This window comes from Trachypithecus francoisi, unplaced genomic scaffold (genome assembly GCF_009764315.1).
Source record: "Trachypithecus francoisi isolate TF-2019V2 unplaced genomic scaffold, Tfra_2.0 Contig01474, whole genome shotgun sequence".
Lineage (NCBI taxonomy): Eukaryota > Metazoa > Chordata > Mammalia > Primates > Cercopithecidae > Trachypithecus > Trachypithecus francoisi.
The window spans coordinates 4,839,575-4,854,999 of record NW_022681435.1 but is presented as its reverse complement, the minus strand read 5'-3'; the positions used below and the strand labels follow the sequence as shown (position 1 = coordinate 4,854,999).

Genomic DNA, 15,425 nt, shown 5'->3' with positions numbered 1-15,425 from the left:
AGTGCCACAGAATTGTTCCTACCCTTTGACCTAGCAATTCCACTTGGAAGTCTGCCCCCATGGAAGTAACTAAGAGAAAAATTAGTGTGTTCAAAGGCATGCATTGCAGTGACATTTATAATCATGAGAAATTGGCCACAATCTAGACACCCAACCATAAAAATGGTAGATAAACCCTAAAACTGACAAGTATGCAGGTTATGTCAATATGTGGCAATGTTTATAAGAACAGTGAAATGGAAAAAGCTGAGCACTAGATATTACATGCACACAATGATCGTAACTCTGCAAAACGCACACTGACTGGCGTAGGATCAATGTTGGAGGAGAATGCGGAAGAAGGTAAACAGTAGAGGATTTGGTATTTACTTTTCTATAAAGTTAGTTTCCCACATTTTAAAAAGCGGCTCTGCACAGAACTGGGACACTTTGTGAGGGTTTTGTGAAAGAGGCCACATGAGGAGAAAAGCTTGTCCCAATCAGACTCACTTTGCGTGGATGAAGATAATCACTGGTGTGGTGAGGTGGAACTGGAAGTCATTGGCAAGGTACCAGGTCCAGCCATTGCACTGAAAAGAGAGCAGCAAATTCACTCTTCCTTCATTTACCAGTTCTGCTCCACACTCTCCACCTGCCTGGACTAGGAGGCAGAATTCAGTAGGTGGGTGGGGCGAATTTCCATGGGAAGACAAAGGAAACTGAGTTAGAGATACTCATATTTCACATCCCTCATCTTGAGCCTTCTACCAAGCCTGGATGGCAGGTATTATGGCTGCCATTTTACAAAATGGAGATTCAGACACATTTTCTCTTTTGTTTAAAAAGGAAAAATGATCATAGCCCATCTCCTAGGATAGTTGCGGGACATGAACTCTGTCACGTTACAGGAGTGTAAGAGTTTCTCCTCATTATGGTGCAGTTGGAAGTCAGAGGGGTCAGCGTTTTTCTCTTTTCCTTGCCGCTCCCCATGCCCCAACTCTAGGTGGAAAGAACAAGTTCATTTAGAACCAGGGCTTGGCTCCAGATGATGTTTTGTGGAGAACCCCAGAGTTCCCATGGATGACTGACGTGGGATCGCCTGGCCAAAATGAGTTCCACAGACGGTCTGTGCTTGTGCCAGATGAGATGGTTAGCAGTATTTTTTTCTTCAGTGTGAGGAAGTCCCTGGGGGCAATTCTCTCCAAAGGGCCCTGGCACTTCTGCTTTCAAGGATCTAAGGTGGGCTGTACCTCAGAAAGGCCACTGGCTGGTATCCTTGCCACTGCTTCCTGCAAATGGCCCAAATCAGTTTGATTGGGGAAAACAGCCCAGATTATCCCCCAGGGACCCCATCACAGCCAGGCGGGCCCCACCTGCGGGCACGTAGATGGTGATACAAGCCTGTCCATATGGCTGGGCCTTTGCAAACGGAAGGCAGCCATCTAGTTAGTGAGTTGCTATATGCAATGATTAGGGCCCTGCCACGGTTTAGCGATTCCGTTTTCAGCCTTGATTTCAAGGCATATGTGGAACTGGTGATATAATTTCATTACAGCTATTTCACTTTCACTTGCTTCAAATTCATTATGAGGAAACTGGGGCTTTGGAGAAGCCAAGACATACATAGATCTTGTTGCTCCAAAGCAACTCGATCAGGTCTACTTTGAACTTGAGTAGAATCCAACATAGTCAGGGTGTGATGCAATGTCCCATTGCAGTATAGACTCAACAGACGGAGGTGAGGAATTTGTCCTTTCCCAGTTAGACAACATGGGCTGGCACAGGAACAGTGATGGGGCAGGGTCAGCTGCCTCCAGGACATGTGCCAGGATGACTGGCCCCTTGCTGGCCACTGCTATGCCCCCCTCCCTCTGCTGTTCACAGTGGCTGCCCCCTGCATAGTCTGGCAGGGTTACACCCACTTCATGACCAGAAGCCATCCCCCACTCACACAGCCCACCTTCCTACAGCATCACCAGTACTCCAGAGAAAACACCAGAATCAGGTTGGCCCTTGGAAAGTTCAGCACACCACCTGAAGAAATGAGGCACCAGGTTTGCACGCTTCTGCCTTTCCAAAGCCAGCAACTGGAGACTCACCGCATTCTTGACCGACACAAAGTTATTTAGCAGCAGCAGATTTGTCCACCATGCTTGCCGGCAGTTATCCCAGTGGAATTTGGGCACTTCCCAGACAGGTCCCCAGGGAACAAGAGAGAACAGTCCAACCAACAAGCACACTGAATACAGGTGAAGAGGCTGCAACCTGGCGGGAGAGAGCCGGGAGAAAGAAGGTGACTTTCCACTGGGGTCCCTCCAGTCCCCTCAGTGGGCACGTGGCGGGTGGGGCATAAGGTGCTCTAAAACAGATTGTACTGTCGGCCGGGCGCGGTGGCTCAAGCCTGTAATCCCAGCACTTTGGGAGGCCAAGACGGGCGGATCACGAGGTCAGGAGATCAAGACCATCCTGGCTAACCCGGTGAAACCCCGTCTCTACTAAAAAATACAAAAAACTAGCCGGGCGAGGTGGTGGGCGCCTGTAGTCCCAGCTACTTAGGAGGCTGAGGCAGGAGAATGGCGTGAACCTGGGAGGCGGAGCTTGCAGTGAGCTGAGATCCAGCCACTGCACTCCAGCCTGGGGGACAGAGCGAGACTCCATCTCAAAAAAAAAAAAAAAAAAAACAGATTGTACTGTGGGCAGCTGCCACCCAGCCACACCTCAAATGCTCAAGCATCCACAAGTTCAAGATCACTTGCTGAGCACCGATCATGTACTGGTTCAGGTGCTACTGCTGCAAAAATACTGCTATTTATTTATTTTTCTTTAGAGACAGGGTCTCACTCACTACAGCCCTGACTTCCACCTCCTGGGCTCAAGCAATCCTCTCACCTCAACCTCCCAAGTAGCTAGAACTGCAGGCGCATGCCACCACGTTCCACTAAAAATACTGTTATTTATTGAGCAAGTCATATAGGCGAACCACTGTGGGAGGAGCCTGCTAGAGATTTCTAAACCTCAGAACAATCCTGCAAGGTAGCTGTGACCTCCATTTTATGAAGAAATTATAGCTAAGAGAAGTTAGGGTGACTTACCCAATGCCACCAATCATAGGGCAGTAGACACTGGTTCATGTTCTTTCCACATGGCCTCACAAGATGAAAAACTCTTTCTCCCTTCCCTCCCTCCCTCCCTTGCTTCATTTCTCCCCTCCTTCACCCCTACCTCCTCCAAGCAAGATCTGAAGGAGCTACAAAGGGGAAGAATCAGGAGTGAGGTGTCTAGACCAGCACTGTTCAATAGAAACAGGATGCAAGCACAGCTGCCCCCAATTTTACACTTTCCAGTAGCCACAACTTAAAAGGTAAAAAGAAATAGGTACAACTCATTTTACTATTATTTATTTAGACCAATATATCCAAAATATTATCACTACAAACATGTACCCAATATGAAACATTGTTAAGAAGCTATTTGACATTCTTCTCCCTCTTACTGAGTCTTCAGAGTCCAATGTGGGCTTTGTACACATAGCACATCTCAACTGGCCACTTACCTGGTGGCTATTTGCTGGACAGTGTGGGTTTCGAGTTTAGAAGTAAGATTGCAGCCTGGAGGCGCATATAATTCTGGCATGGATTCTGGATGGGCTGGGCTCAGAGCCCTCTTCTAAAAGAATATAACTAAAAATCCCGGGTGGTTTTGGCTCAACTAGGGCAGAACAACGGCCCAGCAGTACCTCCAAACATCTGGGTGAGAGGAGGGGATGCTGGGGTGGTGTTGACAGATGGGAACTGGCAGGACTTGGAGCGTCTCCACTTAGAGGCGCATCCCCAGCAGAGAGGGGCTCAGCACCAAGCCTCTGGTCTGCACCCGGGGACGGAGACCATTGATTCCCCTCTTCTCCCCACAATGACAGCGTCCTACATAGAGAGTGTCCGGTGGGTGGGAGGGTGGTAAGCATTCAAGGAGAGGGAGTGGAATTGTTGATCAATGTGATAGAGAAAAGGCAGGCAACTCTGTCAAGACACAGCTTCCCAGATCAGCTCGCCTGCAAGTTTGCTCAGGCGACAACCTCCCTGGGTCCTAGGCACTGGGTCCTGCCATGTTTGCCATCTGACCGTGCTGCCCTGCAGCTGCCCCTACAAGCCTCCGGCCTTGCCTTTCTGATCATCCTTCCCACCATCTGTCGCCTCCCCTCCCCGGGGAAAGTAGTCAGCACTGCTCCCTTCAGAAGCAGAGCAGACGGCCGGGCGCGGTGGCTCAAGCCTGTAATCCCAGCACTTTGGGAGGCCGAGACGGGCGGATCACAGGTCAGGAGATCGAGACCATCCTGGCTAATACGGTGAAACCCCGTCTCTACTAAAGAATACAAAAAACTAGCCGGGCGACGAGGCGGTCGCCTGTAGTCCCAGCTACTTGGGAGGCGGAGGCAGGAGAATGGCGTGAACCTGGGAGGCGGAGCTTGCAGTGAGCTGAGATCCGGCCACCGCACTCCAGCCTGGGCGACAGAGCCAGACTGCGTCTCAAAAAAAAAAAAAAGAAGCAGAGCAGAAGGGAGCATTCCCCTGCCCCCCACTCCAGGCAGCATCCCTCACCTCTGCCAAGTCCCCCTCCCCCGGGTGCTTGTTAAAATGCAGACTTGGAGTCTGCAGGCTGTTGGGTGGGCCACGCCTTGAGTATCAAGCTTGTCTAAACTTTTCACACTGAGAAAATCATGTAATGTCTCCTCTTTCCTCTTGTCTAAAAGGGAAATGAGGGTTTCTGCTTTCTAAGATTTTTTGAAAATCTAATGAGATAAACAAGAAAACAGTTTGAAACATCTAAACCACCCTAAAATGCACACGTGCTACATTTTTGTCCAAGTTTCCAAGAGAATAAAAGTCAGAGTGGGTTTTCAAAGATTACAATGTGGGATACTGGCCAGTGTGGTGGAGGGGTGAGAAGCAGGGATTCTCATGCCTGGTGGGTGAGAAGGTAAATTGGAAAATGCACATTAAGATGTTAAATGCCCAAAACCCCTAATTCCACTTGTAGGCATTTAGCCCACAAACATGTCTACACAAGTGCCCAAAAATACATACAGATTGTCCCACTGTCTAAGACAGCAAAGAATTACCTCCATGCCCACTAATGGGGACAAGTTAAATACATAATGGTACACCCTACTGTGCCATACTGATAACCTTTAACATCAGGGATGTGGGTCCTTGTGTGCTAATAGAGAAATAGGCCAATCTGTATTATAAATGAAAACATCACATGCAAACAGTGAAGTATACAGTGCAATCCTATGCGTGCAGGAGAAGAACAGTGCTTATACACACATGGAAAGTTTCTGCAAGAATTCCTAAGAAACTTAAATACAGGTGTCCTGCGGGGAGTGAGACTGGAAGGAAGACCATTTATTTTAGCTATAACCTTGTGTTATAGTTAGACATTTTTATCACAAGTTATAAAAAAAACACCCTAATTTCTAAAATGTAACTGCTAGTTGACATAACCAGGCAGTTCTACGGTTCTAGAGCTTTACTCTCTTCCTTTCCTGTTAGATAATCTTTGTCCTGACTTACCCCTAGAAGTTAAGTTTGGGGATTTTCTTATCACTTGCAATAGCCCCCAAAAGGTCTCCCCCTGTCTGACCCCTACAGCCGCTCTCTGCCCTGCAGCCAGAGTGAGTCTTGCAAGATGTAAATCTCCCCATGCCACTCCCTTGCTGGGATCCTTCAAAGCTTTCTGTCTCAGAACAACAGGGAGTGTCCTTAGGGCAGCCCCCGCCCATCTCTGACCTCATTCCTCCCACTGTCCATGTGGCTCGCTTCACTCCACAGAGCACCTTTGGGCTCTTTGAGGCTCTTCAGACACCGCGACGCCCCTCCTTTCCCAGGACCTTTGTGATTCCGTTTTCCCGGAATGGACCATTCTTCCCCCACAGGATTTTCTTTGCTTAGAACACTCCTTTACTTTCTTCTAGGCTCTGGGCAAAAGTCACCTCCCATGACTGCCCTTCCAGAGAAAGCCTCCACCTTGCTTACTTCTATTTATTGATTGCTTGCTTGCTTGCTTGCTTGCTTGAGGTAAAGTCTCATTCTGTCACCCAGGCTGGAAGGCAGTGATGCAATCACAGCTCACTGAAGCGTCCACCTCCTGGGCTCAAGCCATCCTCCCGCCTCAGCCTCCCAAGGAGCTGGGACCACAGGCACGCGCCACCACACTGGGCTAATTTTTTGTATGTTTTGTAGAGATGAGGTCTCACTATGTTGGCCAGGCTGGTCTCAAACTCCTGAGCTCAAGGCATCGTCCCACCTTTGCCTCCCAAAGTGCTGGGATTGTGAGGCATGAGCCACTGCAGCCGCCTCTTCTCCAAAGGATCACTTTGTAGCAGCCATCCTCCCTGGCCTAGCATACATTTATTTGCATGCTGCAACTTCAAATTGCATATTCATTTATTTATTGTCTGCCTCTATTCACTGGAATGTAACCTGCAGGCTGTAAGGCACCTTTGCATGGCTTATTAAAACTCTATTCTCAGGGCTTAGGACAGTGCCTGGCACACAATGGGCCTCCAGTGAACACAGAATGAGTGAGTAAACAGATGGTCTGACCCCCGTCCTCCTGAAGATAAGCAGACAAGTGATAAGTGCTAACCAGGTAGCATCAGTGAGTTATACCAGCACACGTGAGAACCTCAAAATGGCCAGGAGCATGACTCTTTTGTCACTGGGGTTACCTTAGTGAAGGTGAGTTCAAGTTGTGGGTTGCTGACAGTTCCCTCCATTTTCAACACAGTTTTTTCCCAGGTTGGACTGATTGTCTCCCTAGCTCCCACTCTGACCTGCCTTCCTTCCAGAGCTCCCCAGCTCAAGGATGCCAGCACCACCTGCCATGTTGCTCAAGCCAGAAAATTCCTGAGTCCTTGATTTCTCCTCTCTCCATTCCCACTGCCAATTGCCAGTGAAAACCCTGCTCTCCTGCCCAGATACTGCAGTAATTTACTCACTGGGGTCCTTGCCTTACAAGGCCTCACTACCACCTCACTCTCACCCAGTGCTCCTCCTGCCCCCACCGCTGCTCTATCCACCTTGGAAAAAACCCCTGTCTCCTCAATCCCCAGCTCCAGACTTTTACTCTGCAGTAGGTTTCCCAAGGCTGGACACAGTGGCTCACACCTGTAATCCCAGCACTTTGGGAGGCCAAAGCAGGCAGATTATCTGAGGTCAGGAGTTTGAGACCAGCCTGGCTAAGACAAGAAAGCCTGTCTCTACTAAAAATACAAAAATGAACCAGGCATGGTAGTGGAACCCTGTAATCCCAGCTACTCAGAAGGCTGAGGCAGAAGAATCACTTGAACCCAGGAGGAGGAGGAGGTTGCAGTGAGCCAAGATCATGCCACTGCACTCTAGCCTGGGCAACAGAGAAAGACTCCATCTCAAAAAATAAATAAATAGGCTGGGCATGGTGGCTCATGCCTATAATCCCAGCACTTTGGGAGGCCAAAGTGGGCCTGAGGTCAGGAGTTCAAGACCAGCCTGACCAATATGATGAAATCCCGTCTCTACTAAAAACACAAAAATTAGCTGGGCATGGTGGTGGGCGCCTGTAATCCCAGCTACTCAGGAGGCTGAGACAGGAGAATTGCTTGAACCTGGGAGGCGGAGGTTGCAGTGAGCCGAGATTGTACCATTGCACTCCAGTAAGAGCAAAACTCTGTCTCAAAAAACAAATAAATAAAATAAAATTAAGTTGGTTTCCCAAGCAGAACCCACCATGCCATGAGATCCCCTGCCCCAACCCCCACCTAACTAGTATTCATCACCATGACCCCTCAGCCTGTATGCCAGCCTCTCACCTCCAGAAAACCTCAGGGCAGGACAGGCTGCTTACCCCAGTGCCACACACCCAAAATATTATTGAAATCATAAGCCTTCTGTCCTTCTCTGGAGGAGGGTTAGATTTTATAAAGCTTGGAAGAAACCACAAAGACCATGGTGAAAAGAAACCAACAAAGGTCTATGCCTTAGCTTGTCCCCATTCTTCACCTATTTGATGGAAAACTTAAAAGGTATAAATAACAACCACACTAATAATGATAGCTCCTACTTATTGAGGGCCTACTATGTGTAAAGCACGTTTCCATGTTATTTACATACATTATCTCACTGAATCCTCACAAGAGTCCTATGACCTGTCACTATTCTTCCCATTTTAGAGATGAGCAAACTCAAGCACAGAAAGACTGAGACACTTACTCAAGGTCACTCAGCTGCTGTGTGACTGAGCCAGAATACACACACAGCTGTCCAACTACGGAGTCTGCACTTGCCCACTGCATTTCACTAGCTCCAAATATTATGACGACACTCCTCTTCCTATTTTGTGACAGTGTGGAAACAAGATGAATGTGAACCGGGAGTCAGGAGTGCTGGCTTCCAGCTCAGCAAATAACCACAACATAGAAAATATATCAATGGCAGGGTTGGATGACATGAGCTGAAGTTTCCTTTTGTCCCTTAACTTTGTTGTTTTTGTTTGTTTGCTTTGAGACAGGTTCTCACTCTGTTGCCCATGCTGGAGTGCAGTGGCACAATCTTGGCTCACTGCAACCTCCACCTCTGGGGTTCAAGTGATTCTCCCACCTCAACCTCGCGAGTAGCTGGGATTACAGGCGTGTGCCACTACGCTCAGCTAATTTTTTGTATTTTTGGTAGAGAAAGGGTTTCACCATGTTAGCCAGGCTGGTCTCCAATTCCTGACCTCAAGTGATATGCCCCCCTCGGCCTCCCAAGGGCCTCCCCAAAACGCCTGGGATTACAGGCATGAGCCACCGTGCCCAGCCCTTCCGCCCTTAACTTCGGTTGTCTCATTCCATCACTGCCACTCTGCTACCACTGATTCCGTATTCTGCCCCAATGTTGGAATCCCTTCTGCATCAGCCAACCACACATTCCTAAAGAAGACCATTGGCCACGCACGGTGGCTCACACCTGTGATCCCAGCACTTTGGGAGGCCGGGACGGGCAGATCACGAGGTCAGGAGTTCAAGACCAGCCTGGTCAACATAGTGTAACCCCGTCTCTACTAAAAATACAAAACATATATATATATATATATATCTTAGCCGGGCATGGTGTCAGGTGCCTGTAATCCCACCTACTTGGGAGGCTGAGGCAGGAGAATTGCTTGAACCCGGGAGGCGGAGGTTGAAGTGAGCGGAGATGGCGCCACTGCACTCCAGCCTGGGTGACAGTGCGAGACTCCGTCTCAAAAAAAAGAAATCGTCATTCTTCTTGCCTCCCTCCCAGCAGAATGGCCATGGCCCGGAGCTTCGACCAAGTTCCTCTCGTGGTCACGTATCATTTTATTTTATTTTATTTTATTTTATTTTATTTTTTTTTTTTTGAGACGGAGTCTTGCTCTGCCACCCAGGCTGGAGTGCAGTGGCCGGATCTCAGCTCACTGCAAGCTCCGCCTCCCGGGTTTACGCCATTCTCCTGCCTCAGCCTCCCGAGTAGCTGGGACTACAGGCGCCCGCCTCGTCGCCCGGCTAGTTTTTTGTATTTTTAAGTAGAGACAGGGTTTCACCGTATTAGCCAGGATGGTCTCGATCTCCTGACCTCGTGATCCGCCCATCTCGGCCTGTATCATTTTATTTTTATCATTACCATTAGCCCTCTGATTTACAGGAGCCAATTACTACTAATTTGCAGACAAACAAATTTTCCTGTTGAATACAGATTCTGTGGAAATCTGACAGTGCATTTGTTGACCTCTGCTGCCCATCAGCTGAGGACTAAGGATGTTTTTGCCAGTGGAACATACCAGTTTTCATGGTATTTGTCCCAGTAGAATTTGAACCACATTAAACCAGCTTAAATCAACTGTATTAAGGGAAGGAAACTATTTCAGTTTACTTTTCTTTGGAAATTATTTTAAAAGAGGGTTAAAGACAGAAAACTAATAAATTATTACATAGCAATGAGGAATTGAGAAATTCTGTAAATAAACCTACTGTCAGGCCTGTGGGCGCAAGCTAAGCCATCATATTCCCAGTGACCTGCACGTGTACACCCAGATGGTCTGAAGCGACGGAAGATCCACAGAAGAAGTGAAAACAGCCTTCGCTGATGACATTCCACCACTGGGATTTGTTTCTTCCCCACCCTAACTGATCAATGTACTTTGTAATCTCCCCCACCCTTAAGAAGGTTCTTTGTAATCTCCCTACCCTTCAGAAGGTTCTTTGTAATTCTCCCCACCCTTGAGAATGTACTTTGTGAGATCCACCCGCTGCCCGCAAAACATTGCTCCTAACTCCACCGCCTATCCTCAAACCTATAAGAACTAATGATAATCCCCTTGCTGACTCTGTTTTCGGACTCAGCCCACCTGCACCCAGGTGAAATAAACAGCCTTGTGGCTCACACAAAGCCTGTTTGGTGGACTCTCTTCACACGGACACACGTGACACCTACCTCACCAGGCGACTGAGAAAGTATCTGAGTATGACTTTAGGGGTTATTCCTTTGTCTGAATTCCGATGCATCTTTAAAAAGGACCTTGCACTTAACCAACCACTAAAAGAAAAAGAAGAATTGTCACAGGAATTACTTATCAATAATACAGTTCACTGATTGGTTCATTTGGTTGTCCCAATCTGGATAGAATAAATTATGATGCATTAACAAAGCACCTCCAAGCCTTAAAAGAATTTTTTTTTTTTTTTTTTTTTTTTAGATGGTGTCTGTCACCCAGGCTGAAGTGCAGTGGTGCAATCTCGGCTCACTGCAACCTCCGCCTCTCGGGTTCAAGCAATTCTCCTGCCTCAGCCTCCCAAGTAGCTGGGATTACAGGCGCCTGCCACCACACCTAGCTAATTTTTGTATTTTTAGTAGAGGCAGTGTTTCACCATGTTGGCCACACTGGTCTTGAACTCCTGACCTCATGATCCGCCCGCCTCAGCCTCCCAAAGTGCTGGGATTACAAGTGTGAGACACCGCACCCAGCCAAAAACAATTGGTTTGTTCTTGCTCATGCTGCATGCCCAGGTTGACAGAGCAGCCACCGTCTGAAACCTCACCAGTGACCACAGAAGATGACAACAGCCTTCTGGAGGGCCACAAACTAGCAATGAAACCCTCTAATCTAAAAGAGTCACGTTTAAAGCTCTTAGCAGGCCGGGCGCGGTGGCTCAAGCCTGTAATCCCAGCACTTTGGGAGGCCGAGACGGGCGGATCACGAGGTCAGGAGATCGAGACCATCCTGGCTAACACGGTGAAACCCCATCTCTACTAAAAATACAAAAACTAGCCGGGCGAGGTGGTGGGCGCCTGTAGTCCCAGCTACTCGGGAGGCTGAGGCAGGAGAATGGCGTAAACCCGGGAGGCGGAGCTTGCAGTGAGCTGAGATCCGGCCACTGCACTCCAGTCCGGGCGACAGAGTGAGACTCCACCTCAAAAAAAAAAAAAAAAAAGCTCTTAGCATAAGAGTTTAAAGCACTTAGCATAATGGCAATACCAGGTACCACTTGGTCAGAACTAATGATGTGACCCACCCAATCACAATGGGGCCAGGAAGTGGAATGTTGCCAAGTGCCCAAAAGGGAGGGAGACAGAAAGATTTGTTGAACACTATTAATGTCCACCATTGTGTCTTTTGAAATAATAACACCAAGACTTTCCATTTGTGTAGAAGCACATGACTTTCAAAGTACTTTCACTAAGGAGATTGCTTTTCCTTCTCCAGTCGTACCAAACTACTTTGCAAAAAACGTTTGTTGGCCAGACCCAGTGACTCACACCTGTAATCCCAGCACTTTGGGAGACGGGAGTTCAAGACCAGCCTGGCCAACATGGCAAAACACCACGTCTAAAAAAAATATAAAAATTTGCTGAGTGTGGTGGCGTATGCCTGTAGTCCCAGCTACTCAGGGGGCTGAGGGAGGAGAATCGTTTGAACCTGGGAGGCGGAGGTTGCAATGAGCTGAGATCATGCCACTGTACTCCAGCCTGGATGACAGAGCGAGACTCCATCTCAAAAAAATATATAAATAGTTGTTTGTTGAGTGAATGATTGAATAGATGAATAAACAGCTCTATTAGGTAAAAAGGAAGATACTATCATTCCTGCTTCTCTGATGGGAAAAGTGAGACCTACAGATTATTAAGAGGGTTGCCCAAGATCGCAGAATTCTTAACCAACATACCCTGATGACAAATTCATTACCCAGAATGTGCAGCTAAAGAAACCAAAGTGATGCCTTTTAATTGCAACTGGATGGTAAGCAAGTTTGTGAGTTTCTCAACCTTTCGACATTTGTACCAGCGATCCTTGTGGGTGTTTCCCTAAGGAGCTAATGTATTTCCTATTGCGAAACAAAGCCGTGGGTTGGGTGGGACTTGGAAGGGATCAGGCAGGGTTGGAAAATGTCTCTATTCTCTGCCTGCCAGATTTTCCTTTGAAAAGCAGCAACTTGGAATCATTAAATAGGAACAAAATTTATAGAGACATCTAAAAGACAGTGCTAAGAGGGGGAGGCAGGGCAGCCAATTCTGATTCCGGCCTCCTCTTAATTTCAGGAAAGGATAAATCAGGGCAATTCTTTCTTTTCAGAGTGACCGGCTCCCGCTCTGCCAGCACGGTTGCTAAGCAAAACCTGGGCCTCGTTGTGTGTGTGGGCACGCACCTCCCAGCTTGCAAGTTCATCAAGAGAGGGCTACAAGAAAGGCTGGCAGGAAAACAGGCTGTAAGCAAGATAACTAGCTCCACGGGGCTAAGACCCAAAGACTTGAACACACTGCAACAGAGAAAAGCATGCACTAGTGATAGATGAAGTCAGCCCGAGAGGTGGGAGAGGATTACAAAACAGTCGCCAACTAATTATTCTTCAAGATAATCAGAAGGCTTTGGTTTTGCTATGTAAATATCAGTGACAAAGAGAGTAAGACATGGTTTCCTTGTGAAACAAGCTATACTTAAGCTCTAATTCTAACCTTACTATCTGTGTAGACTTGGACAAATCACCTCATTACTGAACATCAAGAAGTTTCTCATCTGTAAAAATGGGGATGATATGTATACCAGCTTTATAGGTTTATTGTGAGAATTGCATGGGATAAAAGATTTCAAGCTCTTAGCATAATGGCAATACTAGGTATCACTATTAATAATGGTTCCATTGTTCAAAAGAAAATGTAATGGCCGGGCGCGGTGGCTCAAGCCTGTAATCCCAGCACTTTGGGAGGCCGAGACGGGCGGATCACGAGGTCAGGAGATCGAGACCATCCTGGCTAACACAGTGAAACCCCGTCTCTACTAAAAAATACAAAAAACTAGCCGGGCGAGGTGGCGGGCGCCTGTAGTCCCAGCTACTCGGGAGACTGAGGCAGGAGAATGGCGTAAACCCGGGAGGCGGAGCTTGCAGTGAGCTGAGATCCAGCCACTGCACTCCACCCTGGGTGACAGAGCGAGACTCCGTCTCAAAAAAAAAAAAAAAAGAAAATGTGAACCTTTGAAAGTAATACAATAAAAACGGAAGGAAAAGGAGAAAAAGACAGTCACGGAGAGTGATGGTGAGAAATGGAAGCAAATAGAGATAAAGAGAAAAGAAATGTACTTCTCCGTCTCTAGGCTGCTGTCAGAATCTGCCTGGCTTCCGCCACCTCTGTTGGCCTCAGCTCTTCCTGTCTGGGCTCACACAGAGCTTTTCAGGCTTCAGCAGGCACAACCCGGAGAGCTTCTAACAGTCCGGATTGCTGGACCCATCCCCCCAGAAAGTCTGATTCAGTGGGTCTGGGGTGGTGCCCAAGAATTTGCACTTCTACCAGTTCCAGGTGATGCTGGTGAATTTGCAGCGGGATGACTGTCTGAGGACCACTGACATAAGGCAAGGCACGGCCCTCCCTGACCCCAGACCAATCCAGGTGGCAGATACGTCGTCTTTACATATTTGTAGTTTTCTGGGCTGTTTGGTATCTCAATAGCCTTGGCCTGTGCTTTAGAGATCTCAGGACTGACTTGGTGGCTTCTCTGGTGTTTCTGATTCCCACTGATGACCCAGAGATGACCAGTGGCCTTTCGTGCCCTCCATCTTTCCATCCTAGTGACAGCTTTTCTAGTCTCCAGATTGAGTTTGGCTTCGGTGCCTGCCATCCTGATCTGTCTGTGCCAGTGTCCCTCCCAGGGCTTGGACCCTGACAGTCAGTCCCATCCCAGCATACAGTCGTTTTTGCCTGGCTTATAGGAAACAGAGTTCTGGTCTTTGCCTGGTGCCCTGTGGGCAGACTCCCCGTTCTCCAGGGGCCCACTCCCTGTCTTCTGCAGCTGGGCTTCCTCTGCCTGGTGAGACCCAGTGCTGCCCTCTTGGAAAGTCTGGAGCCCAGGGGTTCCCATATCACTGCTGGTTTGCTGCATACTGTGGACCCTGAGCCTGGCCTGCCTGGGCTACTTGCCATCTCCTAGCACGATCCTTAATGGATAGGTCTGAGCTCATTCTGCATCCCTCTTTCTCGGCATTACCACAAGAAACTATCACACCAGATTCTGGAGATAAGACAAGAAATCATCCATTTCAACAATGACTTATTGAACATACTCTGTGGCTAGCACTGCTTCAGTGACCTGGTGACACAGCAGTACACAAAACAGAAAAACAAATTTGATGCCTTACATTCTACTGAAAGGACAGAGACAATTAATCAATCAAAAATGGCAGCTATAGTATGTGGATAAATAGAAAAAAAGAAGTCTAGAAGGCTGCGTAGTTTCACTTCAAAGAGAGGGGACAAGGAAGGCTTTGCTGTGTAAAAACTTGAAGGAGAAGAGGAATCAAGCAACCAGGCTGTTAGGGAGGTAAGTGGCACAGAAAGTGGCTGGTGATTAGTAATCCCTTACCGTTGTTCTGTGCAGCATGGGAACTAGTTCTCCCCTAACTGGGTGGGTCACACACATTTGAATTTAATGATTTTTTTTTTTTCCAAGACAGAGTCTCACTGTTGCCCAGGCTGGAGTGCAGTGGCACGATCTTGGCTCACTGTAACCTCTGCCTCCCGGGTTCAAGCGATTCTCTTGCCTCAGCCTCTTGAGTAGCTGGGATTACCACGCCCACCTAATTTCTGTATTTTTAGCAGAAACGGGGTTCCATCATGTTGTCCATGCTGATCTTGAACTCCTGGCCTCAAGCCATTCACCTGCCTTGGGCTCCCAGAGTGCTGAGATTACAGGTGTGAGCCATCACACCCAGCCTTAGTGGCCTTTTTTTAAAAATGGGGGCACTTATGAAAACATTGCTCTGTGGCTGTTGTAGTTTGGCCGACAACAGCATCTCCAGCAGCCATCAGTTTGCCCCTTTCTCCTCAGTCATTCTCAACATACGACAGGTATGTCTTGAGTCCCTTCTCTTTTAACAACCTTTCTTTGTGCCCCGTACAGAGTCCAGCTTCACTCCATTTCTT

General features: G+C 48.0%; 1 protein-coding gene across 1 annotated transcript in view; it reads right to left on the bottom strand.

The window, feature by feature from the left end:
- Positions 1–15,425, bottom strand: part of LOC117098797 (O-acyltransferase like protein) — a 77,031-nt gene that overhangs the window by 15,648 nt on the left and 45,958 nt on the right. The window contains exons 8-10 of the mRNA XM_033237738.1: positions 10,449–10,550; positions 2,079–2,244; positions 490–569 (exon numbers count right to left, since the gene is read on the bottom strand). Of these exons, the coding sequence (XP_033093629.1) occupies positions 490–569; positions 2,079–2,244; positions 10,449–10,550 (348 nt within the window). The remainder of the gene's footprint in view (positions 1–489; positions 570–2,078; positions 2,245–10,448; positions 10,551–15,425) is intronic.